Source organism: Danio rerio, chromosome 2 (genome assembly GCF_049306965.1).
Source record: "Danio rerio strain Tuebingen ecotype United States chromosome 2, GRCz12tu, whole genome shotgun sequence".
Taxonomy (NCBI): domain Eukaryota; kingdom Metazoa; phylum Chordata; class Actinopteri; order Cypriniformes; family Danionidae; genus Danio; species Danio rerio.
In genome coordinates, this window is record NC_133177.1 from 24,579,620 (window position 1) to 24,607,285 (window position 27,666).

General features: G+C 36.6%; 1 protein-coding gene and 1 non-coding gene across 5 annotated transcripts; both read left to right on the plus strand.

The window, feature by feature from the left end:
• Positions 1-87: 87 nt before the first annotated feature.
• ctdsplb (CTD (carboxy-terminal domain, RNA polymerase II, polypeptide A) small phosphatase-like b) lies at positions 88-27,157 on the plus strand. 4 transcript variants are annotated; one of them, XR_012389400.1, is made up of 9 exons: positions 88-660; positions 11,685-11,845; positions 12,083-12,115; positions 14,896-14,997; positions 19,055-19,111; positions 20,142-20,234; positions 20,446-20,459; positions 23,070-23,255; positions 24,949-27,157. XR_012389400.1 is itself a non-coding variant. In XM_005163361.6 (8 exons), exons 1-8 carry the CDS (start codon positions 585-587, stop codon positions 25,072-25,074), a joined length of 834 nt encoding a protein of 277 aa, XP_005163418.1. In that variant the 5' UTR covers positions 88-584; the 3' UTR covers positions 25,075-27,157.
• On the plus strand, positions 19,231-19,358 carry mir26a-2 (microRNA 26a-2). The gene has a single exon (NR_039139.1). It is a non-coding gene; the product is annotated as a microRNA 26a-2 (primary transcript).
• Positions 27,158-27,666: the final 509 nt, after the last annotated feature.

Genomic DNA, 27,666 nt, shown 5'->3' on the forward strand with positions numbered 1-27,666 from the left:
CGGCCGTGCTTTTATTTTTAATACGAGGGAGGGGGTTCCCAGAAAATACCTCCTCCTGCTGTTCCTCAGCTCTATCTCGTGAATATCAAACAGTCGCCATCTCCATATTGGAAGCAGAAATCAGAAAACACGGGAAAACATGAAGAGGCAGTTTCCGACGATCGCTTGAGCGTGCAGATGCCGCCCTTCTCCGTTTACGTTACCGCTCCGGGAGTTTAAACGCTAGCGTTCAGACGACGCGCGGGTCATTTATTCAGCCCACATTTGGAGCTTTCATGGTCAGCTCGCTAACGCTATATTAGCAAAGCAGCCTCCAACTACTTGTTAGCCATTCGGCGCTGGCGCAATTGATTTATTTTGTTATGCGCGTCGTCCGTACAGGCTGATTGATCAAATGTGTGTCCGCGACGCTTATTTTAATGCAACAAAACGCAAAGATTAGTGGTCGGCTGCAGTCCGTTCGCCCACGCTAACCTGAGCGACAGCAGTCTGGAGATCTGCCATTAACTCGACTAGCTGTTAGCACGAGCGGAACACGGACGCGGCCAGAACTCGCTGGAAAAAGGAGCTAACATCTCGTTTCCATGGACAACACGTCCATAATAACGCAGGTTACGAACCCTAAGGAGGAGGAGATACTCTCGACAAATGCTGAGAAAGGTGAGAGTTGTTTTTTTGGTGTGTTGAAGTTGTTCGACGTAGCGCGTTTTGTTAGCTTTACCACCATTTTAAACGAGCGGGCTGCGAGTCTGCGTCCGCGGACAACAAACATTTCAGGCATTTTATCACTCTGCGCACTCTTAAAAATAGCAGGATTAGGCGTTTCTCTGCTAACTTTTAATAGGCTTTTATATGACAGCGTGTTGCTGTTGAGGCAAGACAGTCGGCGAGTGTGTGTTTATGTAACAGAGTCGCGGTAAAGGCGCAATGTAAACTGCTGGAGAGCGAAAGTTTGGGCTCTGTCAGCGCTGCTCGCCCCTGATGTGGATGAAGACCAACATAAACATGTTTCTTTCTGTCACGAGGCACAAGTGCTTAGGCAGAATTGCATAAGTCGAGTGCTTTAGAGGGCACATGTTTTATTTAGAGCGTTTTTGAGAAGCGCTGGACTTTGATTTGTTTCTCTTTCAGTCAAGTCAGCACAGCAGCTGGAGTACTGAAAGTGGGCATGTTATGTAGGTGCAGAACATTTAACTCAAACTTAACAGCAAAGTGAATTGAGTTATCAGAAGTAAAATTAACGGTTTATACACGTTTTTCATATACCCTACATGTTTTATTCGAAAAGTTATCATAGATTAACTGATGCACATTCTAATTTATAGAAAACAACACCTAGCTATTTGATTAATTGTTTTGTATTGCAAGTTTGCGGAAATCACATGATTAACCCTTCTGGTGGTGTTCACTTTATTTCAGCTAGATGAAAGTACTGTGTAAGTTCAGCGACTCTTTCTATTTAACTGTGCTTAGATGTATTTACACTGCTAATGACTATACGATAGTTAAAATCAATTTGTGACGTGCTTTGACCAAGTTTTTAAAACAATTTCCAACTCTCTTAAAAATGTTTTATTTAAAATGAAATCAGAAGTTATCAAACCTTTATTTAGAAAAACATCTTATTTGTGTGTGTTTGTTTATATATATATATATATATATATATATATATATATATATACACAGTGCTCAGCATATGAGTACACCTCATTTTAAAAATATATAATATTTTAGTCACCAAACACATAAAAAAATGAAAGATAATACAAGTAAATTCAAGCTAAATATTGAAAAAGCTATTTGAAATTTCAACTAAAACTCTTTCCCTTTTTTTAAAATTTGTATTCAACATTTTTCTATAAAATATAAATTTGGGTGTACTTGTATATGCTGAGCAGTGTATAATCCAAAACATGTTTGACTTTGAAAATCCAAGGTTGAGGTTATTGTCACAAAAGTAAGCTTACAGTGCGTTATTGTTTGCATTGCATTTTCTTATTTAATTTCCAAACAACACAGCATTTTTTTCTGCAAAGTTAACCTTAGGTAGCATTTTATGTGTTTATCTATACCAAGTTTCCTATCATTTTAATGTAAAAAAAAGGTCAGAAATGTCCAAACGTCATAATATAGTGTAGTATGCAAATGATTGATGGTTTTATTTAATTTGCATACATATTCAGAACATAAATCTGAAATTTAAATAAAGAGTACAGAACTATTTAGTTTTTTTTGGAGATATTAGGGTATGTTGGTTATGTAATAGTTACTATTTTTTTATATAAACAATATTTTTTATTTCTCTTTTAATCACTTTGTAAATGAAAGAATGCTTTAAGCAGGGGTGCCCAAACTTTTTTGTTTGAAGGGCTTAAAAACCAAATATCGAGAGCTGTGGGCCGAAGATAAAAAAACCAAACTATTTTACATTAAAATTGCCTTGGGTAATTTCCTAACTTATTTTATAATACTTAAAAATAAATAGAAAACATCACCTATTAGCTAATAAAGTATAGCTTTTTAATTGGGTTAAAAACATAATCACATTTATAACACTGTGAAGTTCAATGCTGAATACTATTTTCATATGCTGTACTTTAGTTTAAAATGTACATAGTGTCACCCGACGGATAGAGGACAATGCATAGACTTTGGTGAGCCAATCAAGGCAAAGGCAGATTCTGCTTTACATTTTATACTAAGTACAGTACATTTACTTTCAGTTAGCTGTGTTTGTAGATTAACTATAGAATAAACAAATAAAAGGTTACATTAAATTTGAAAAAATATCTAAACATTACACAAACCATCCCCATTATTCTGCCTTCTTCTCAGATGGGATGGTGGATGAAATCAAAGGTTACCATGGACCAACCTTGGTCTGCGAGTCCTAGTTTAGGCAGCTCTGCTCTAAAGAATCAGAAAAAAAAGAAATTAATAAAAACAGAAAAATCAAGAAGGCCTATGTAAATAAAGCCCTGTGTAAAACAACTTCCTTAAATAGAAATTTTTAATGGGGAAGAAATGAGAGGTTTTGCGTAACTATTTAATGTAAGTGCAACTGAATCAGTTTCTTGCTTGGTGTAATACCAAAAATATATTTTAGGAAGCGGCTTTTAATGAAATTAATATACTATTATATAATAGGCTAAATGTATTTATGAAAACATATTGTGGTTGTTTCCTTTCCACTGGCCCCACAAAAAGTATACAAAATTCCTAAAATTGACCAGTGAATGAAAAATGTAAAAAAAAAAATCTTAAATTTATACACATTACTTGAAACTAAAAGTTAAATAGATTCATAAGTCCCTGCTGCAGAGATGCGCAGTTTAACAACATTTCTTTTGGCTCATCTGAGGTTGTCCAGCTCGGTGACAGCAAGCATTTGGATGGAGCACTTCCAGGGCTTTACCTTTGACCTCAGTGTGGCTGAGAGGAGAAGCTCTCCAACAGCTGCCCTCTCAAAACAGCACAGAATAAAGTTGAACTATCTAAAATGGTCCGTGCGCTCTCAATGGCCTATTAGGCAACACTTTAAATGCCTTTGTGACTCACACATGCTGCCTTGATTTCATCCAGACAGGGGTTCTCTTTCTTCAAAAAAAGCCATTAATGAGGCTTTCCAGCATGTAGATTAATATTAAGCCAAAAGTAATTAAAGGCAGTGGTAATTATAGGGCTTTTTAAAGGCAGCAGCGTCTTCTCATGCCTTCAGCTCTGATGGCATCTGATAGTTCGCCGCAGTGATCAATGTATCTGGCCCTTTGCCTGACAGGAATCTTTTTTAGCAGTCAGTCCACAATTATGTAAAACTTTCTGTGCTTCACTGCGTTTTATTCATGGTCTGTTTTTGAAGTTCATATGGACACGGTTTATATAAAACTAATGTGGGTGCTTTTGTGGACTATATATTGTGTACTTTATTTGAGCATTTAAGTGAAACTTTGATTGCTTGAATACAAAATGTGTTATTGATATTCACACACTAAGCTGCTGAAGATGCTTTTTGATGTCAACTCCTACAATATTTCTGCTGCTGTCCTCCCACTTATGAAAAATTAACGTGCTGTTCCTTTTACCACAAAATAACACATGGTAATGTTTAATTAGAAGCTGCATTATCTAATAAAGCTATTGAAAGTCCTTTTAAAGCTCCGTGATAATGCTGTAAATTATGGAAAAATCTGTCCAGAGTTGTGATGCACTCCTAAATGTGGGTGTAAAATGATTGCATAGTTCCTTATGTTTTGAGGCGAAACACTGAGATGGCTCAAGGGGCGGGAGAGGAACTCTCTGCTCCCATAGGATGTTTGTTTTCTTAGCCCCACCTCCTCTACTGCTGCCCCTCCCCTCTTTTTCCCTCTCCCTCAAATATTTCCCCTCTCGCCTGTGCTTCTGAAGTCGACACTGAAGCTCCAGGAATGAGGGAAAATAGCCTCTGTCCCTTAAAATGGTGCTGGAGTCGGCAGCCAATGAGTGCAGGGACGAAGGTTTAGGAGCCTAAAGGAGACGGGGTGGGGTTTGTGAGCTACTGGGGTTTAGTTTCATTTATTTTTTTCTGCTTGTCACTATTTTTAAAGGGTCTTTACGTGCTGTTGACCTCAGTGCTAGTATTTGGAGACTCCGCTGTGGCGCTGGAATGAAGGCAGATTATTATTAGTTTGTGTGTGTGTGAATGAGGAGGCAGCGACTGTGAGGGGCTTTGATGTTCTCTTATTATGTGCAGTGTATTAGTGTAAAGCCTGTAGGTTTGTAATAGTTTGGACATTTAATTACAGATGCCTTGTGACGTCCTGCGCTGGGAGAAAGCTATTTCCCTGATGGGTGTGCTAATGTCCCAGTGACTGTTAGACTCCTGATATTAGCTTCAGGGTGAACACAAGCCATTTCAAACATATGAATTCAGGGGCGTTTACACAGTACTTTTTTACGACATAAAAAAGATGTCATAAAAAACAGAAAAGTTTTAGCTTCACTGTTTACTCTGAAAGTGCTAACATTTAAAGTTTTGAAAATTAAAATTATTACTGTCTTCATGAAAGCTACATAAATGCGATTTTTAAAAAAGTTAGCATGTGTGTTTTTAGTCTATAGGCATTTTCAAGATGATCATGTGATACTGAAAAATAGGGGTGTTAAAATTAATTTCTTCAGTGCACCTTGATGCAGATATCGGTTCATTAATAGATCTTTGTTGAGCGGGTGAAGACAATGACCAATCATGGGTGTAAGAACTCGCTTGACAGCGGTCAAAAAGCCAGCAGGATAATATTAACATTAGTTATTTGCTATAAATGCTCATGTTGTCTTTTGTGGTTTGTTTGATTAATTCAATAAAAGAGTTTTTTTTGAGCAGGTCAATTTAAAGGTACAGTTCATATATCCTACTGCTTGTATTAAAGGACAAAATTGTATTACAAACAATATATGAATATTAATATATTTATAGCTTTTAACAAAAAAAAAAGTGTGTTGTGAAGAAAAAAATCTAATTATGTATGAAAAGTGCAGTGCACCGGGTTATCGAATTGAACCGAATCGATGGCATGATAATCGTAACCAAACCGTGAGACTTGTGTAGGTTCACACCTCTACTGAAAAATGCAACCTTGACATCATAAAAATTAATATTTTTTTATTTTTAAATTAATACATTAAAAAAGTAATTGTAAATATTTACAGTGTTGCTGCTTTAATGTATTTTTAATTAAATATGGAGATTTTAAGGCAAAACCTTTTTGTTTTTTAATTACAATCTTACCAACACAAAATATTTGAAAAGAATGTGTGAAAATGTATATTAATTAATTACCGGTGTTATTTTACAAATCACTTCCACATTTTTTATGCTTACAGCTTTATTCTGTAATGGATTAAATTGATAATATTCCTCTATTTTTAAAAACAATAGCCCATTATGACAAGGTAAAACTGTGTTTGAAATTTTTGCAATTTTTTTTTAAATCGCATGTTCTTAAGATTTCAGTGTTTTCTCAATACTTTATTAAAGCATATTTGGCACAAATTGATGGTTTTCAGTCACGTGACCTGTGAGGAGACCTGTTGGGCAAAACAACGAGTTGTAATAGCAACTACATTGTGATGTCCATAGAATTACAGCACAATCCTGTCATTTTCCACGTTTTCAAGCTACAAATATGTAAATGGGGCGACGCAGTGGCCTCACAGCAAGAAGGTCGCTGGTTCGGGCATCGCTGAGTAAAACATGTCCTTGATAAGTTTGCAGTTCATTTTGCTGTGGCGACCCCAGATTAATTAAGGGACTAAGCCGAAATGAAAATGAATTATTGAAATAATTAAATAACATATAAGTAAAACAAAACGGAGATATGAACAAATTATAAATTGTGGGCACTTATTAGGGTTGGGCTGATAGACGATGCCATCGTCCATCTCTGATGGCCAATAGACAACACGATGCTGAGCCCGGCACTGCCCGCCCGCCCCTGTTGCAAACCCGCTCGCAAAAAATACACACTCAGGCCCCGTTTACACCAATACGTCTTAGTGTTAAAATGGCATTTAAAACGAAAATGATCCACATCCACAGCGTGTTTTACCTAGCATTTCTGAACAGCCCTCTGTCTATTAAAACTGCACATTTTGTGACTACACACACACACACACACACACACACACACACACACACACACACACACACACACACACACAGCCACACACATTGTCATGAGCTCGTCTGAGCTCCAGTGAGCAGTGCACTTCGGACAGTTTATCAAGGATGTACCACTGGATGGCCTCTCTCTATAGTTGTTAAACGTGATATTTAATTAATCTTGTCTCTATCTAACGACTCTTCGGTCTTTTGATTCTATCAGGTAACGTGTCACAGCGTCAGTAAACTGCTTCAGTCTTTCACTTTCACACTTGTTCTTAGAAATTTTAATGAAAACCTCAGATACTGTTGGTTGTGCACCTTTTTTACCGACCAACCTCCCATGGAAAGAGTGATTGACAGGTGGAAATTTGTGAGCAACTTCTCTTTATTTATTTATGATTTGTTTATTGGTAAAACAAAGACCATGCAGGTCAGGTAGTTGAAACGGTAGGCTACAAATAATTAATTTATGAATTAATTAATTATTCATAAATAATGAATTCACCTCTGCCTATGACGACGATGCCATCGTCCATCGCGATGTTTCACATTAGACATCGTACGACGCCAAATTAGTCGACATCGCCCAACCCTAGCACTTATTCTGCACCAACACACATTTTTTAGTCATTTAAAACACTCCTGTCCCTGTCAGAGCTCCAAGTTGGCAACTTTTACATCTATCTTTTAAATATTCATCAGCGAATTAGTTATTGGTGATACTATGCTATAGCATGTAAGTGTCTGCTTTTGTATTTGGTGTTTGTTTCGTCAGCGGAGATTTAGTAATTGCTGTTAGGGAAAATCTATTCTATACTTCGTTGCATTTAAATTTTTACTTTAATTGCACCTAACCTGTAATTTACAATAGAAAATGTTTTAAAAGCATACAATTGTACTGCGAGTTATAATTACCATAGAATGTTAAGGTTCAATGATGCTGCCATCTGGCACAGATCCATAAACTTTTTTCTGTTCTGGCTGTTCTTTCCATGAAGTAATTCTGTAGAAGCACAAAACAGCCCTGTCTCCTCGTCGGTTGGTAATATTGTGTCTTATTGCACAACAATTTTAGATAAAAAACGAAAAATCACTCAGCCCATGACCTGGTAGGGGGCATTCAGGGGGCGTTCCCCTAATTGTGTTATGTCACTTGAAAACTATCAATTACAATCTTGAAACTTTAGTATGATGCTACACTTATTTTTGGATAGTTTCTCATATACTTTTTTACAGTATATCTCAAGCTCCATCAGATGAGGAGCTTTGATGCACAGCCATTTACAGATCTCCCCAGAGATGTTCAATCAGATTCAGGTCTGGACTGGGCCACTCAAGTACATTCACAGTGGTGTCCTGTAGCCACTTCTGTATCTGCAGGTGTAGTTAAGCTCCATTTTGTGTTGAAAGATGAACCTTTACATTTACGACGTACTCACAATTTGTACAGTTGCCTTGAACCAGGCCAAAGCACGCTTGTCGCCCCTCCCGTCTTCCCTGACGGCCCGCACTCACATTACATTCGGGCCTGGGCACGCTTGCGTCATCGATGATTCGCTGTTCAGTAAGCGCTCCTGCTCAGCACAGTGGAGATTTCTTTAGCTATATTGTTTTAGTGGTTTAAGATATAGTGACCCGCAGTCAGATATTTCGCCAAACAGATCAGCCACTTTTGAGGCTCATAAACAATCATAAAGTCCTCGTGCTGCAGGAATTTGGAGGTTTGCTGAAGGTGCAGCTGTCACGCAGTAAGGGGTTTGCGTCTTTAATAATCTACAACAAATTGTGTTCATTGAACAGAAAGAATGATTTATAAATCCATATGAAACAGTCCCTTAAAGTCACATCTCGTTTTTAGGCTCTGGCCAGCTTTGCACTCACACTACAAGCGTACCGCGCCAAAGCCCAAGTGAACTGTGCTCTGGGACACCTCTTCCAATCGGGCCAGGGCCGGCCAAGTGAACCGTGCCTGAGCCGGATTCAGTGCACTCACACTTCTCAAATGATCTGGGAAATGGGCCTGGGCACGGTTCGGATAGCATAGTGTGAGTAGGTCATTAGTCTTTGGTCCAGAGTGCTCTAGAACAGGATTTCATCAAGGATGTTCAGTTTCTTCCTCTGATACAACAATACAGCATGATGCTGCACCCCCATGATTCACTGGGAAGTATTGGCCAGATGATGAATGGTGCCTGCTTTCCTCTTAACAAAAAGCTCAATCTTTATTTCATCAGACCAGAGAATTTTGTTTCTCATCATCTGAAAGTCCTTCAAGTGCATTTGGGAAACTCCAGGTGGGCTGCCATTAGGGTTGTAACAATATACCGGTATGACGGTCTACCACGATTTGAACGTGCACGATTATCATACCATGAACAATTGCATATCAACGGTTTTAACCCTTAAAGACCGAGACAGCCGCCCGCGGCTAAAAATAAGTATTGCTCTTAAATGTTTAATAACTTTTGATCCGCTGATCCGATTCATACAATTCAAAGATTGGCATAAAGAAGAGAATCTCAGCTTTCCAGTGCTGTATCACATAACATTCGCGGACTTTCAGAGGCTCCGGAATCAGTGCGGTTACGTCATCAACATTTGACAACGCTGATTTGACAAAGAAACGCTCGTCACTGTGTCTCCGGACAAATCAGACATGATACATTGATGCATTGTCCCTCCTCCATGCCCAGATTGGTTTAAACTCGCTATATCACAACCAATAAGCATAGGTTTCGCTTTTGTTTGTGGACCAAGCTTTTTGAACAACACGGAATGAGAGATAGGCAATTAGGCATACATTTATGCGCGGCTAAATAAAACGCAAAAAAAAAAAGTTTTGCATGAAATAATTCTCATACTAAGTACTTTTGCATGCACAGCAGCACAGAAACATGACAAAACAGTGACACAGCAAAGACGAAGTGCTGCTCTTGCTGTTTTCAAAAGACGCAAATGAAGATGCAGCTGTTTGTCTGCATTGCAGACAACCAAATCCAAATCCATATCGATAGACAACCATATCCATGCTGGCACATAAAACCTAAGGATGTTCCATATTGAATCTAGTTTCGTTATGTAACTATTTATAGTATAGTAAATATTTATATCTATTTTTTTACTGAGGATTTGCACCATGTTTATTTGGACTTTATTTGGACTTTGACACATTATTTATTATTTTCTTATTTTTATTTGTTCATTGTAAGTGGTGTTGTTTATAGTAACTAAAAATATATTATTTGGAAAAAGTCAAATTTGCTTCACTGTTCTATTATTTTGTAACATACCGTATACCGTGAAACCGTCAAACCGTGGTATTGTTTTAGACGATTATCATACCGTGAAAAATTCATACCGTTACAACCCTAGCTGCCATATGCATTTTACTTAGGAGTGTCTTCTGGTTGCTCTTTTGGACAGTTCTATTCTCTCCACAGAGAAATGTTGGAGCTGTTACAAAGTGGCACGTAGGTGCTTGCTACCTACTTGACTAAAGCCCTTCTCCTCATTATCATATAGTTTGTCTGCCTGGCTTTCGGTGCTACAGAATTGTTCCTTTTATTGTTTGTGGAAATTCATAGGAAAGTAATGGATTCAATCCCTTAACAAATGATTTGAAAATGTTAGATAGGTAGGTAGGTAGGTAGGTGTACAATTATTTTGGAAAAGGCTGTAATATCACAAAATGTAAATCGTGCTCTGAACACTTTATCTAATCGGTATCTAATAGTAGTAATTTCTTACCTTTATAATCAGAATTGGGGGTAACCCAGTACTAAAGTGTGTCTAGTAAAATAGTCTATTTATTGTAGCTGGACTTTGATGTGTTGCCAGATTTTAGAAAAGCATATCAGCCAAAACTGTCAAATGAGCAATAACAAGGTAAGCTAACGCTATATGGTTCGTAGTATTGTAGATTAAGGCATAATATGCCAATAGGGAAAAAGCATTTGGATCATTTAGAATGTTAAGTAAAAGTCTGCTATTTTAGTGAATCCAGTCCTGAAAGAAATTATTGAAAAATGTGCACAAATTATGGAGAAAATATGCTCAAGTCTGATAATGTTCCTCAGAAATTATCTTATGCTTACACACTCCTACTAATTTATTTGTGCACATCCCATAATCTGCATTGTTTATGCTTGCCATGACATTGTAAAGGTATTGTTCACTCAAAACTGAAAATCTGTCAAGAAAATGTCATGTTTTCACCCTTAACCTGTAGCAAAGCTAACAAACTTTGAAGAAAGCTAAAAAACTTTATTCATTGACTTCTAAAGTATTTGTTTTTCCTACAATGGAAGTCAATGGTTACACTGTTTCACTTTCTTCAAAATATATTCTTTTGTTTTATCAGAGTAAAAAGACTTTCATCAGAATATTTTCATCAGATAAAAGTGGTTTCTAACTGTGTTTGATAATAGATCTGTAAATTTTCATTTCTCCCTTTTACACAGTGTCTCTGGTGTCATAAAAACATGAAAAACTGTATTTTTTGACAAGTTTTCATTTAGTATAATAATTTTGAAGAATGTGTTTTTTATATAATTTTAATATTTAAAACAAAAGATGTCATAAATCAGATCTCTGCAGGCAGCACCGGCTGTTGTCATTCTCCTTGTGCAAACAAAAATCTCACTGAATAATACAAATAATGGTAAAATGAAGGTTTGGAACTGTGGATATTTTGGTGAAAGTAACTTAATAATACTAAAGTAGTGTAACGCTTCATTTTAAAATTCTAATATAACTTATTACAATAAAATCACAGAAACTAGTGATATATATCCTATTACATCTTAAAAGTAACCTGCCCAACTTTTTATTTATTTATTATTTTTTCAAGATATCAGAATGGAAAGGCACTGGATTTTGTGTCAAAGTTTATCACAAGCAACTTTTTAAAAGCTAAAAAATTGAGAGAACATGAAATGTGAAAATGTGTCTGCAAACAAGAATATGAACCAATTATCAGGTTTTTAGCACCGTCTTTTGGCTTTATTTCCACAATAATTGTAACTCTGTCTGTTTTTGTTGTCAGTTTCGCTGTCTAACAGCAGTCTGAAGAAGAAAAGGACTCGTAGCATCTTCAGCTCGCTGTTCTGTTGTCTGAGGAGTTACGATGCTGACACTCCTGCGACCCCCAACAACAACAGCAGTCCCCTGCCTCCACCTGTGGAGGAGAACGGAGGTCCACCAAAGGTGAGACAGCGCACACATCTCCTTTACACCAGAAGAGATCCACCGTATCAGATGTGTATTGATCCACAGGCTCTATCTGAGGCTGCTCCGTCTCACTGTCATGTTTGTTTTAATAGAAGTCATCACAACTGTCTCTCTGTGCTGATTGTATCACGTCTGTGTCTCAATTATTGTCCATTTGTCTTGTGGTTCAGCACCTCATTTCTTTTGCTGTTTGTCTCATCTCTCATGTCCCAGTGTGACCAGGTTGAGGTCATCCCTGTCCCCAGTGTATGTATGACTCCACTCCACTGCCGTCTGTCTGTCTATCTATCTGTGTGCTCTTGCATGCCGCATGGAGCGTTACACTCAAACCAGCTCTGTGGACAGTGATGCACTTTGCCAGATGGATGCATGCATGCATGCTCTGTATATTATACTGCAACTGAGAAACCTAACATTTTCCCACACAATTTTGTGGTAAGGCATTTAGCTACATGAATTTGCTATGTCTACCTTTGGCCTTTGTAAACTGTGAGGATTATGACTGCTTATGCATTATAAAAATGTGTATAATTATAATTTTGTAAGTTGCAGAGCAATCCCTTTAGCCCTGAGACCACAGAGTTTAAAGGGTCAAAACAAATGGTCAGTAAGGCCACTTATTTCATTTTTTTTACCTTAATTGTTGGTATTTACTCTGGCCTGTTTTAGCATTGTGATTTATAGTTGTTAGAAATTTTAAAATGAACTTTGAGCATGAGAATCAGCAGAATATGTGGTGGAAAAACAAATGTTTGGGTTTGCCAAGCTTTTTAAATTAACATTTATTCTGCATGGATGCATTTGATAAAGACATAAGTTTAAAATTTTTGAATCAATTCTTATGAACTTTTTTCATAGAGTAAATTTATTAAATCCTGAAAATAAATATGATTTCCACAAAAAATGCAGCTCGATTGTTGTTAGTTTTCACAATAATAGGAATTTAGTACCAAATCATATTAATAGAATGATTTAAAATATGAAGTTACAGAAATCTGGAGTAATGAATTTAAAAATGCTAATTTGTAATTTAAGATAATTTAAAAAGATTTAAAACAGAATCTAGATCTTAAGATTGCAATAATATTTTAAATAATTAGTAATAAATGGAGCTTTGTAGAACATGAAACATTTCTATAAACAAACAAAAGTTTGATTGATCCCATTTTTTAGACTAGGCCCGCACAGAATCTGCGCCTGCAGAAATCCGCAGATTTCTACAGATTTTTAGCCCATGGTTGAGTCTATATAAGTACTTGTGTAAATGTGTGTAAATTTATATTTATTTAGTTTTTTAATTTATTTCAGTAATATTAATAACAAATATGAAAATGTTCATATGTTTTATTCACAATACACTTTGTAAAGTAATTTTCTGTCTTTTGACAGATATATTATATGAGAAACTTGCTTTATTTAACAATTAAGTGGATCTAATTAGATTTGCATTGTAATCATTAAATAAAAGTTAAAAAGGTATTATGTTTATTTTATATATTTTTTTGGTAATGATACTACCAAAATCATTCAACATAAATCTGCAGATTTTTTACAAAATTCTGTGCAGAAATAGCAAAACAATGGCCACTGATGTTAAGGTGTTGGCAAAAATAAATAAAAATTATTTGTTCTGAAGTTTGTAATTGATGAAGGTTGTTAATCTCATTTGCCGACTGTTTGTGCCCTTATGGAAGGGTTTGATCTCATTATCAATCTTTAAAGATTTCGCCATCAGATTTTATCAATGGTGATTCAACGTTTTGCCCTAGTGAAGTCTCTATAACATAATGTGCTGTACTATTGTTTGTGTACTGAACAGGAGCTCATGTCCAGCCGAACTGTAAGTGTCCCAGTTGTCTCTCCCTGTTCATTCATCAGTTGGGACTGAGATCATGACTGCACTCCAGCGGTTCCTCCTGAGCTTGATTCATCCCATTAAACAGACAGGGATTTAGATTAGATAGCCTCGACAGCATACTGCCTCCCTCCATAACAAGATTGCCTGTGCTCGTATTGAGACGTTGCTGGGAGGATTAGAGATCTGGATCAAGAGAGGCACCCATTCACCCGCAGCTTATAAATAAAGTGATGGGATTTCAAGCAGGCAGCCAGCGCCAAACTCACTCTCTAACCTTACCCATCCTGCATCTCTGATTAATGTGTGAAAAACCTTTTAATCCCAGAGCACGGCTGTAATCCTTTCCACTTCCGCTCGGAAAAGCTGGGATATTACTGCATGAGCGTCATTGGTGCGCCTCAGGAAACACACTTCCTAAAATCCCCAAAGTTTCTTCTACAATTTCCAGAGGAAATGTTTGGGAATCTTGCTGCTTTCCCTAATTTTTCTGCACATTTCGCTTGATAATGGTCTAACACATCACAGCTCAAGCCCAAATTATACTTCTGCATTTATGTGTACATTGGGAGAGATGCACTTTTTAGTATGCACATACTGTTAACATGGAGAGCAATTGTTATTCTTTTTTTTCCCCCTTCTTAACCTCACAAACATGTACATGCATATAAAACCACACCAGAAGTCAAGAAAAATTGGTATCCATTGTAAAGGGAATTAAAAGATGCACTTGACTGAAAACCAAAAATAATGTAATTTATATAAGTATTGAAATTAAAACAACAACACTTTTACTAAGCATCACAACAAATTGGTCAGTGGCGTTTTAAGCTTTTTAAAAATCTGTTCATTTTTGGTTTGATTTTTCAATACGTTTTTTAAGAAACAATCATCTGAAATCTTTATTAGAGGTAAAGACGGTATAAATATTTTATTTAGTTTTTTTACGCTTTACTTTAGGAAAGAAAAAGCACAGACATTCAACGAGTGTGAAACCTTTAAGTTTGCATGTGTCGAGTGCCAGTGTTCATGCACACTTTTACATTGAGCGAACTTAGAAAGCTGTGCGCTCAAACTTTTACGCATAATAGCAAAGTATACTGTGGGCTTTAACCTCCTCTACACTTGCTCTGTTCATAACATTAACTGTGTGTGTTTTGCGTTTCCACAGCCTCCAGAGAAGTACCTCCTCCCTGAGGTTAACATTAATGACTATGGGAAGAAGTGTGTGGTAATAGACTTGGATGAGACGCTGGTGCACAGCTCGTTTAAGGTAATTCATTCATTAGTTCCTGGGCCGATTCTCATTAAGTATTTCCCAAGCAAAAACATCCAGGAATAGGTCACAGAAACGTGTGCGTGTGCGCGTGTGTGTGTGTTGCTCAGTGCTTATGACCCACATTGACCTATTTGCGTCAGAGATGTATATGAATGTGGCCAGAGCTTCCTGTGATGCGTAATGACGGCCCAGTCGAGGCTCATTTGTCAAATAGAAATGTAGCACTCATGATTTTCATTTTTCATGCATGTTTTTTTTTTTTTTTTTAATGAGAATCAACCGTTTTATACATTACATACTATTGATGTCGCAATTACTGTGGTAAGCCATGGTAGATTTCAAGTTAAATCACAGTAAAAAAAATTTGACTTTTAGTATTATTGTTTAAATTTTTCATTATTATTAAAAGCGGGAGTATGTACATTTTTATTATTTGCACTAAATCCTGTAACATTGCAATTGTCATATTAGTATTAGCTTACTAATCTTAGCTAATACTGCTGTATTAGTTTCATCTAAATTCTAAGCTGCACATTATAGAAAACACAAAGTTGAAGTTTTTAGTTTAAAGTGCAATTAAAAGGCTTAACCAGGTTAATTTAGATTAAATTTGAGTTTATTTATTTAACAGGGGCATGCAAAAAATTACATTAACCTTGAAAAGGAAAGATGTTTGCTATTGTCCACCTGCAGTCCACGGACAGGTAAATCTTAACAAGGCAAGTTAGTTTAATTAGGCAGCTCATTGAACTACAGTGGTTTGTTTTGTAACCAGTCGATTAAAAAAAGTTGACTGATTATATTGACCTTTTTTATCTGCTTTAATTCCAGCCAAACTAAAGGAAACTTAAATTAAGAAATAAATAAATTAGACAATACTGTGGAAAATTCCCTTGCTTTATAAACATCCTGTTGAAAAATACAAAAAATGTCATAGAAGGGCTAATAACTAAACGTCATCTGCATTTCAAGTTAATTTTCCTACAGCTTGTGGTATGTGTGTTCTGAAATCTTGAAGGATTTTTCTAAACAAATCATTAAGATTTATTTTGGAAGTGCAGTCCTGTTTCACATGTACATGCAATGTACTTATCTTAGTCATTACATAAACTTAAGGACCATAACCCATGTAGTTACCTTATATATGCTTCAAACAGTGTAGAAGTACACGTACTATAAAAATTATTGGAACTAATCTTTGTATTGATTATTTTTGTATCGTTTTAATATGGTGTTTGCTTATTAACCTAAATTAGCATATCAGAGTCAACATTTGAAATGGATCCAAACCTATTGAACACGACATTTTAACAAACTTTTTTTAATCAACTTCAAATGTTGACTATAGATTTTTATTTATTTATTTATTAATTTTTTTTATATACAAGTCATGTTATAACATGAGAATCAAATTATTTTTATTTTCATTTTTTTTTTTTTTTGTGAATCTTAGTATTGCTAAAAAACTTTCATAGTAAATTTAAGCATTTGGGGACCAAGTTGCTTGTGTTATAAGTTTTTTATACTTTGTGAAGTTTCCAACATTTTTTCTCAATTTCAAAATATATATACAAGACATTTTCTTAACATGTTACACTTAATTCACAGTTTTGTACAAACTCTATATACCACCAGTATCACACAAGATGAGCCCCTACTATTACTTCATTTGTTGATAACTAGCATGAATCTGAGCTGTCAGCTCTCAAATCTCTCTCTCACTGAGTGATATTTGAGTTGGAAGGCTTGCGTTGGAAGAGCATGGATGCCCTCTGCTGTTGGAAGTTTCTGCAGTTACTTTGTCTATATGTAAATCATAAGCAAATGGAGCTTATCACACATCAGTAAGCTCAGATTGTGGTCATGTTTTTATCAGCTGCTAGTTTATTGCTGTTTGAGATAGTGGAAGCTATTAGTAATTTCACAATGATAATATAAAAGCAATTAAAAAAACCATGGTGAACTTTTGTCATTAACATTTTATTTAAATTTCAGATATAAATATTATTGGAGCATTTATTTATTTATTTATTGAATTAGTCAGAATTACAAAAGCTTAGATTTTTTTTTCTCAATGAAAATTAGGCTTATTTCACCAAAACTCTTGTAATGTAAAAATATATTTTATAAAATGTTATTTTATACAATGTTATTTTACACAAGAATAACAATGTCTTGCCTGAAATATAAAACATAAAATACATTGAATTATTATTATTATTATTGTTCATTTGTTTTCTTTTCGGCTTAGTCCCTTTATAATCGTCGTCATCATCATTATTATTATTACTATTATTAGAACATATTCACACTAAAAATTCTACACACAATACCCCAAGATTTGTTTTTAATTCTTGCAAATTTATTTAAAAGAAAAAAGCTAAAAAAGCTTAAAGAAAAATCACAGCCTTTGCTCAATACCTTGTTCATACACCTTTGGCAGCAATTATAGCCTCAAGATTTTTTTTATGTGATGCCACAAGTTTGACACACCTGTTTTTGAGAATTTTTGGCCATTCCTCTTTGCAGTACCTTTCAAACTCTTATTAGGGAGGATGGGAAGCAATGGTGTACAGCCATTTTCAGATCTCTCCAGAGATGTTCAATAGGATTTAGGTCTGCGTTCTGGCTGGGCGACTCAAGGATGATCACAGAGTTGTTGTGAAGCCACTCCATTGATATTTTGGCGGTGTGCTTTAGGTCATTTTCCTGCTGGGAGATGAACTGTCGCCTCAGTCTGAGATCAAGGGCACTCTGAAGCAGGTTTTCATTCAGGATGTCTCTGTACATTGCTGCATTCATCTTTCCCTTTATCCTGACTCGTCTTCCAGTTCCTGCTGCTGAAAAACATCCCCACAGCATGATGCTGCAACCACCATGTTTCACTGTAGGGATGGTGTTAGCCTGGTGATGGCCGGTGCCTTGTTTTGTCCAAACATAACGCAACAAAGTTCAATTTTAGGCTCATCAGACCAGATAATTTAGTTTCTGATGGTCTTGGAGTCCTTCAGATGCCTTTTGGCAAATTTCAGGCGGGGAATCGCTTCTGTCTAGCCACTCTACCATATAGGCCTGATTGGTGGATTGCTGCACAGATGGTTGTTCTTCTGTAAGGTTCTCCTCTCTCCACAGAAGAATGCTGGAGCTTAGACAAAGTGACCATCAGGTTATTAGATCACCTCCCTGACTAAGGCCCTTCTCCCCTGATCTCTAGGAAGAGTCCTGGTGGTTCCAAACATCTTTCACTTACGGATGACTGAGGCCACTGTGCTCATTGGAACTTTCCGAACAGCAGACATTTTTCTGTAACCTTCCACAGTCTTGTGCCCCAAGACAATCCTGTCTACAGACAATTCCTTTGTGTTCATGCTTGGTTTGTGCTTTGACATGCACTCTCAACCCTGGAACCTTGTATAGACAGGAATATAGAATAAACCATTTGAAATCATGTCCAATCAGATGAATTTACCACAGGTAAACTCAAATTCAGCTGCTGAAACATCTCAAGAATGACCAGTGGAAACAATGTACCTGCATGACACAATTTAGAGCTTCACAGCAAAGGCTGTGAATACTTATTGACATGCGATTTTTTTATTTTTTATTTTTTTATTTATTTATTAATTTTTAATGTTTTTCATTTTTAATACATTTACAACAATTTCAAAAAATATTTTCACATTGTCATTATGGAGTAATGTGTTTAGAATTCTGAGGAAATAAATGAATAAAATCCTTTTTGAAATAAGGCTGTGATATAAAGAAATGTGAAAAAAGCGATATGAATTCTTTTCGGATTGTCACTGTACACGTTTAAAATGCACATATACATGTGGGATGATATTAAGTGAAGTTAAGAAACATTACCAGCAGATTATTACTTTCTTTATTTTAAAATATTTTGAATATTTATTTTCATATGCATTTTATTAGAAGGTTGTTCAGAAAGCATTTAAAGCTCAGATTGGGATTGCTTCGGGTCACTTGCACTCCATTGATCTCCTATCTGACTCTGGGTCATAACTGTGTGTTGTTTGTTCCTCTCTTACAGCCCATTAGCAACGCTGATTTCATCGTCCCAGTGGAGATTGACGGCACAGTGCATCAGGTACAGTACTGATGGAAGCAGGTTTCACATTACACTGACATCAGACTGCTGAAGACCTCAGGCTCAATGCTCCAGTGTGTCGAGCAGCAGATTTGAAGCATTTTCTGGGTTTGATGTCAGTGTGGACTTGAGTGCTGGAAGTGGTTGTTCCCTTGTTCAAGTAATCCAGGATAGGCTGTCTGTCCTGGAGGCCTATTCATGATTACTTGCACTAGGTGGCAGCCGTTGCCCTTCATGGAACTCATGCAAATCATCTAGCTTGATTTGTTTCTGTGTTCATTCATTTTGAACATCAAGGACAATTCTATGTGCTTTGCTGTTATATAGTACTGTTTATATTGTGTTCTGTTATTATGAAAGTTTTTTAGTGTTATTTTAGATATTTTATAGGAAGATACTGTTTTGTTTTATAGGATTTAAAATATATTTTACATGTATACATTCTGTTAAATGAATGTTTTGTTTTATTAAATGAAAAAAAATATATATATATATATAAAATAAAATTTTACAACAATGTTTTTATCTTTTTATTGTTTAAAATATTTTTATTATATCTTTGTTAAATATTATTATTTTATATTACATTATTTTGACATTATTGTGCTTTTTTATTGTGCTATTGATGATGATTATCATCATCATCATCATCATCATCATCATCACTATTAATATTAAAAAAATGTCATTTAAATAGGTCTTTTAATCTCTATTTGATGTGATTTTAGGTATTTCATAATTATTTTAGTATTACAACATCTAATAATTTAATATTTCAATTTTATATTGATTTATATTTTTTTGTGTCATTATTGACCTAAATGGGCTTTATTTCAATATTATATGTTTATAAAGAATTTAGCATTTATAATCGTTTATGTTATGAACATTTCTTTCATTCCTTGAGTTAATGTGTATCAAATATTTTGTTTTTATATTCTTTATTCCATTTAGCATTTGTTAGTGGTACTATGTTCTATCATAAATGGACTTCAATGGCTCTGTGTATCACCATATCTCCCTCTGGCAGGTTTATGTGCTGAAAAGACCTCATGTGGACGAGTTCCTGCAGAAAATGGGCGAGCTGTTTGAATGTGTGCTTTTCACAGCCAGTCTAGCCAAGGTTTGTTCACTTCACCACAACACTGACCCATTACCGGTCAGTGTCTCGCAACTCAGCACAAAACCTCACTGGCTGAAAGGATCTAAGTGTAATTTAAGATAGACAATACAGTGATGTACCTGCCAGGGCAGTTGGGTGGGTATTGATTCATACCTGCTCTGCTAATATCTGACCCCCCTCTCTGTCTCTGTGTGGCCTGCGTTTGTTTTAGCCGCTAATGCATGGGTAAGTGTCTCTATGCCAACTGTGACTCTTCCTGAATGCGTGCCGTCATGTAGCAGTAGTTGCAGACGCTGCTGCCTTCACCTTTGACAGCTCACATTGTTTGAGTTTGGCCGCTTTTTTTTTTTTTTATGATACGCAGTGAAGTTTCATTTGTCGCTCTAGCTGATGTTTGAGATGTGTTTTGCTCTTCTCATAGCTGTTAGTGACACATTAGCTGTTGAGAATGTATGCGGCCCACTGTAGTTTAGAACACTTGTCTTGGTTGCTTCAATGTCTGTGATGTAGAGGACATAAAGACTCATTCACGTCAACAGCAAGCTTTCTTAAGGCCCTCATATACTTTAAGCGAAAATGAAAAACGAAGTGCTGTAATGAACAAAACCGTGCTCAAATGAAGTTGATTTACTTTGGCAGGTAAACACCATTGGTCGTTCATAAATGGAGGCATCTCTGATGCTGTGCACACTTTGACTTGGACATTTTCTATAGTTAATTTTCTCTGTTTAGTCTTTAAGGTCAGATGTGTTACAGAGGAAAAATGAGTGATAGAACCACAAATTAAAAAATGACTGATTTACAGAATGCATTATGTGCTCACTTTAGGTAGTTTTAGATGAAAAATAGTAATTGTGAATGCTGCGACCTGGAAACGCATGTGCATTTGAGTAAAACTGGATATAACTAAAGGCTGATATAAACTTCTGTCCATGCGTATGGTCCCGCACAGCCTTCGTGCGGTCGCATAGCACTCGCCGTAGCTGACACTAACGTGCACCTCTTAAAAAAATTTAACTATACGTCACAACGACGCATAGCACAAGCTCTGTGATTGGTCAGCTTGGTAGTTGTGTTGCGAGTGTGGGTGGTGCTGAGAGCTGCGAGCCTGATGGAGCGAGTATTTACAAATGTCGAGTCTTGTGAAGCAGCTCCACATGGAAACATTTGTTTTGTGTTTACCTTATAATTACCCAACTAAATTTGTTTCATGTCCGCCGGTTCCCGCCTCTGAATGAGCAAGTTTTAGCTTCTTGTACATTAAGGTATCGTTCAGAAAAAAGAAAACACCAGCAAAGAAACTCGATACAGAGGAACATAACCTACTGCCAGCTAGCGGAAGTCTTATTGCAGAGCAGGACAAACAGCACGCAGAAGAATAAATGCATGGCTATGTGCAAGGCATGCACCTTGGGTCACAGTGATTGCTCGACGCAGAAGTATAAACCAGGCTTAACAGTACACACATGATCAGCTGTTTTTGCTGATGCAGCCTTTCTTGATTACTGTTTGTTACTAGGTTACCAATACTACAGTCAGCCACTCTAACAACTTGGTGGAAACGTCTAATTCACAGTTGGAATTTTTATTTATTTATTTTTTTTGAGAACTTTCAAAAAAAATTTGCTTGATGTTAGAATGAAAACCCGACTATTGGCAGTTTACTTTATAAATGCTATGTAAATAAATGGGATTTGAACGGACAGTCATTTTGTAGAGCAAATTTAAATGGTTGATGACATTTAAAGATTTAATTTTAATAAAAACAACAACAGATATTTAAAAATGAACGCTTGCATGTGTTATTATCTTCACACATGCATTTGTCAGCTCATCACATCTCTGTTTCTTTTCCAAGCATAAAACAAATAACAGCTTGTTTTGGTACTGTCATCTAAAAAACAAACTAAATAGTCCAAAATTTATTCAAATCAAGGGGGCAAACTGTTCATACATCAGTTACAAATACTGAACTGTGTTCATACAGTAAACAAGTTTAACAACAGCTTCTTAAATTATACTTAAATCACTTATGAGGTACTGATTTAAAGTGTAACCTATTGATTTCTTAACATACGTAAGCAGGTTTCCAGTCATCTACTTGCCACAGCGCTGATTTCATATGGTTATCACAAAAATCTCAGTAAATTCCATTTTATATTTCAGTATGCTGTTGTTCTGAAATGGAATATTTTTTGCGTGTCATTCCCTTGAAGCAAACGATTGGGAAGAAAAGTGTAATTAAGAATATTGTGGGTGAAGCAGCCAAACTGTGGCATCATTAGAGAAAGATTACCACTCCCAATGCAGAAGCAAATGGTCAGACTAGATTACCAACCCCAAAAAATTTATTAATTGTTCACCTAAAGAATGACAGTGCTCAAGTGTAATAAACACTGTAATGTTTGATTTAACTCAAACTTTAAGTACACATTAAGTGGCTGTGTGTTATCCAACTCATTAATTATCAGATGCTTTCTTAATTGGTGTTTTCTCACTCACCTATTAACATAAAACGCTGCCTCAAATCATATACAGTACACTAAAAACAAAACACTTTTTTGCTATGAGTATATTGGGGCCTTTATTGAGAGGCACGTATTTGAATATGGTTTTGTAGGTTTCCTTGAAGTCCTCTTTGTAGATGTTTCTTTTGCATAGAGATGGAAATAGTGTTACGTTGGCCTAGCAGCTTGCTTTTTCTCTGTTTTATATCTGTAATTGTTGCAGGGAACAGCTGGATGATTCTACTGTTTAATCGATGCATGAGCAGACTGAAAGTTCTTCTTTGACTTGTCTCTGAGTCTGAATGTGTCTGTTCTGTGTGTGTCTCAGTATGCCGACCCAGTGGCTGACCTGCTGGACCAGTGGGGTGTGTTTCGGGCGCGACTCTTCCGGGAGTCCTGCGTTTTCCACAGAGGGAACTATGTCAAAGACCTGAGTCGGCTTGGGAGAGAGCTCAGGAACGTCATCATTGTGGACAACTCCCCCGCTTCCTACATTTTTCATCCTGAAAATGCTGTAAGTTTTGATTTGCTGTTAAAACTAAACCAGAGTTCAGTTTCTTGTGCGTAAACTTTCTAATTCTGTAGAAGGACAGAAGGCTCTCAGATATTATGTATTTCCTTTACTCCAATATTTCTTTCTCAAAAACACCAAAATAATCGTTATTGAACCTTAATAATTAAATTAGTGTTATTAAGTCCCATTCCAATTTTTTTGTTTTTCATTTTCTTCATTTGGCAATTTTAGCAGCAATTAACACTGTGGTCTAAACCGGTGCAACAAGATTCTGACAACAATTATTGTCTCACAGCGATTGTCACCTTTAAAGTGAAAATGGCACATAGCATGATGGCTACAGCATTACGAGCGTACTTGACAGCCAGATAAGGGCTGTCCTGGAAAGTCAACAGTTTTATTAGTCTTATGGGCCTCATTGGTGGTCATTCTGTGCAATGTCGCCTTCTGGTGTTGAATATGATTGATTGAAACAAATTGCAAATAAGAGTTCGGTGTTTCATTATGGCACTGGAATATTATTTCATGTTACTGCAAGCAGATAGTTCAGTTTTAAAAATGATTGTTATCAATACTCATATGTTTTATTAGCCCTGTTTATGTGCGAGAGAATTTTTTAAAATGTCAGGTTGCAGGAATATCAGATATACCAAGTCCCAAACAACCTAATTATGATCATATTATTTGATCTATTATGGGTGATGGGTGCAATGTTGATCAACATCTCCCAAAATACATGAAGTATAAAGAAGTATAACTAGAGTGGCGCTAAAGCAAAGAATTAAACACAACCAACAGCCACATAAACTAGAACACAAGATCCCCTCTAAACGTACTAAAGAAAATAAAATGTGAAAAAGAAACGGAAATCTTACTTACCTAACGTTTATGAACACTTTAAATAACTACAGGCAAAATGTATGTTGCGCGACCTGTTAAGCTATTCCATTTTCCTCAAAAAGGAATGATCAACTTTTAAACCATATTGGATTTACAGATTTTTGAATTAGTTCAGAGACAAAAAGGATCAAATCATAATACACAAAATAACAGAAGCAAGCGTACACAACACAAACCCACACAGCACTGAACAACAAGGCATGCCGGTCAAATTTAAAATCTGTGGAACAAAGCCTGATTGATCCTTGAGGAAACGCCTTAATGAGGAGTGACAGGCTTGGGATTCAATCAGCAAAACCTGAGAAGGAAAAAAAAAGTGGAAAAAAAGATGCTATGGTGAGAGCAAGAGCGAATGACAAAAAACATGAGAGGGAGATAGAGCGACAGAGAGGGAGAAAGAGGGAGAAAAAACTCCCATGGACCGTATCACCTCCTTATCTTCATTTTGGAAGAATCCCCCCATCCTTCTAGTCCCCGCCCCAGGGCTTAGGTACCTCCGAGTTCAGGTTTCTCTCCTAGGACAGCATGCCAGACCTGCAACTAGTATCAAGCAGTAACTAAATGTGTACTCTTAAAAGTGTCATTTATGACGGCATGAGCAACCACTGGAAAGCAGATTTGAATTTAGCAGCTGATCATGTGATGCACTGAATGTTTTGATCACACCAGTGTGATTGTACACGTCACAATATAGTCTTATTTATCAGAGTAAGGTAAATAATAATTAAATTGCTGATGTCAATGTTAACACACTCAGTGTCAGATAATAACTGTGTGTGTCTGTGTCGTGAAGGTTCCAGTGCAGTCGTGGTTTGACGACATGACTGACACGGAGCTGCTGGACCTGCTGCCTTTCTTTGAGGGACTGAGCAAAGAGGAGGACGTGTACGGGGTGCTGCAGAACCTGAGGGGCAGGTAGCAGACCAAACGGCCTGCAGCAGGACACGCACACCAGGACTCTTGACATAACAGACACTCAAAATACTGCTCTTTTGAAAAGTGCTTATGATAAACCAAAAAACAACAACAACAAATCAACTTTTTCTTTCCCTTTTTTGACAATATTCAAGTCATAACCATTCTCTGAGGTGTTGCTATGCAGGTAGAAATCTGTAGAGTTAAAGGACTGTGGGGTTTCCTCTCCGACCCAACAAAGTGCCTTTTTTGAATGTCATTTTTATGGGGGAAATTAACATTTTGTACACGACATATTTCCAGAGAAACCTAATCTTTACAAGAAATATATGCTTTAAAAACGGAGGCAGGTCGGTCTCTTTTTCGAAAAGCACTGTTATAAAGAGGCCAGAGATTTTTATGTAAAGCTGGATACACGTCTCCATCTTTCTTCTTCTTCTTGTGCTCCTTTTATTTTTCAAGTTTGCTTTAGCTTGTGCCATTATATAGACTGATATTATTATCTAGACTTGTATATGTTTTAGTTTGTTGTTTTTTTTTAAGAGCAAAGGAATGCATTTGCACTTGTTAGGTTGCTCGTCTCACAAACCTTGGCCTCTTTTTGCCAACTAACCGATCTTAAACCCAAAATGATATGTGCCAATCGCAAATATAAACCGTTTCAGCAAACAGGGCCGACGCTAATTCTGGTGCTTGAGACAAATTGGACATTTCAAACAAACCTGAAAATTGAGCCCAAAAACTAGTTTTTCTTGATCCGAATGCCTTGGATAAGTAGTGTAGACACTGCAGCTGTTGTATTTTAAGGGGAAGTGTACTTTGCAGATGCGCAATTGCAAATGTATCCCTTTTTGTTTTTAATTCTTTTGTTTGAGTCGTTGAGATTTGGTCCATATTTTAAAATCGTTCATAAACCATACCCTGCTGCTGCTACCACTGTAAACTACACTACAGAAACCTCCCTGTAGGTACAACCAGTACCAGCCCAGGGACGAGCGCTGGGCAGCCTGTGCCCAAGCCCCGACTGAGCCTTACAAGGCCCTCCTGAAGTGTTGCCGTTTTGAAAGCGTTGGGCTCAGGCTGCGCAGGCTCTCCATCACCGCAGTGCCTAATAAACCGAGAGGAGCGGCGGAGGTGGATCCGCTGGCAAACAGGCAATAACCCTCTTCTCCTCTACCCAGAGTCCGCCACGTCAGTTCGGTCACTACTTTATTTGTCTCCTCCGTCTTTTTCGTCGTCTACCTCTGTCCATTTCTCTTCATGCTGTTGTGCGGCAGGCGACGGAGAGCCGTTCGTTCTCACGCCTGTGGTCTTCTGTCAGTATTCAAAGTGTATGCTTGTGTTTTTTCCCCACACCTGCTGTTTTATTTGTGTGTGTGTGTGTGTGTTGACGTGCTGTACAGCCTTCTCTTATTGTCAAGTTGATCATGTTTTGATTTTTAAGCATTTATTTTTAATAAACACAATCGTTTTTTTATTAAAGGAAGAGTTCACCTGAACTTTTTCTCACCCTCTGCTTATTTCTGTTAAACACAAAAGAAGATATTTTGAAGAATGTTTCCTTTGACTATCATTGTATGTAATTTGTTTCACTATTAAAGTCACTTGGTCAACATTCTTCAAAATATCTTCATTTGTGTTCAACTGAAGAAAAGAATCTCTAATGGTTTATTACTAGTTGTTGCGAGTGGAAGGAGAGAACATGTTCGGTTTTGGCTGAGCTTTTGCTTTTAAGAACACAATCAACTCCACACTATTGTTTTTTTTTCTGCTCACTGTTCATCTTGTTAAATTTGTTCTCAATTTTTTTCTTCACTTCTAACAAGTGTCAGGTGCTGTTTTTAATACACATTGGTTTTGGTGAATTCACGTCAGTGTTTTAAGACGGCACGTCCAGTTAATTGATGCCTTGTTTTGTTTTTGTTCATGAAGCCATACAGACACGAGTTACTCTGGGTTTGGATCAGTTTGGAGAGGCTGTACAGTGCTTATGTTTGGACTAGATTTCAAGATGAATTGATTCATGGATGTCGCAAGTTTTCTTCCGGACTCTGACATGTTCTATTAAAGCACCTTTTTAAAAAACAGCACAGTGACATTTTCTTTTTTGTTACTTGTTTTGTATATGTCTATTCATATTTATAAAGTAACCCTAAATGGATTGATTAGGGTCGGAATTGAATGGGGGTTTGTAGAAAACGTGTCTCAAACCAACAGAAATTACCAATTCAGAATAAAAGGGCCAAATAAATCATTGTTAGGAAGGTGTATAAAAATGTGAAATTCTACATTTGCAAGGAAAGATGATTCAAATTTATTAATGTTCATTACAAATAGTCTGTGGAAACAATGGGTTTAAAAATGAACTAATTCCTAATATTTAAGTAGGGCTGGGCGATCCTTTCGATTAATTAGAATTTACGTTTTAAGACGATTGAATTTTTTTGTAAAAATATTAGATGCATTATAATTGCATCAATGTGCTTTGAGCCACTCTCTGTATTACACTGCCTGACTGGGTTTCAATCACGGTATTAACAGACTAAACACAGACTGTTAATACCTTTTGTTTGACGTGCTTCGGTGCACTCTCTCT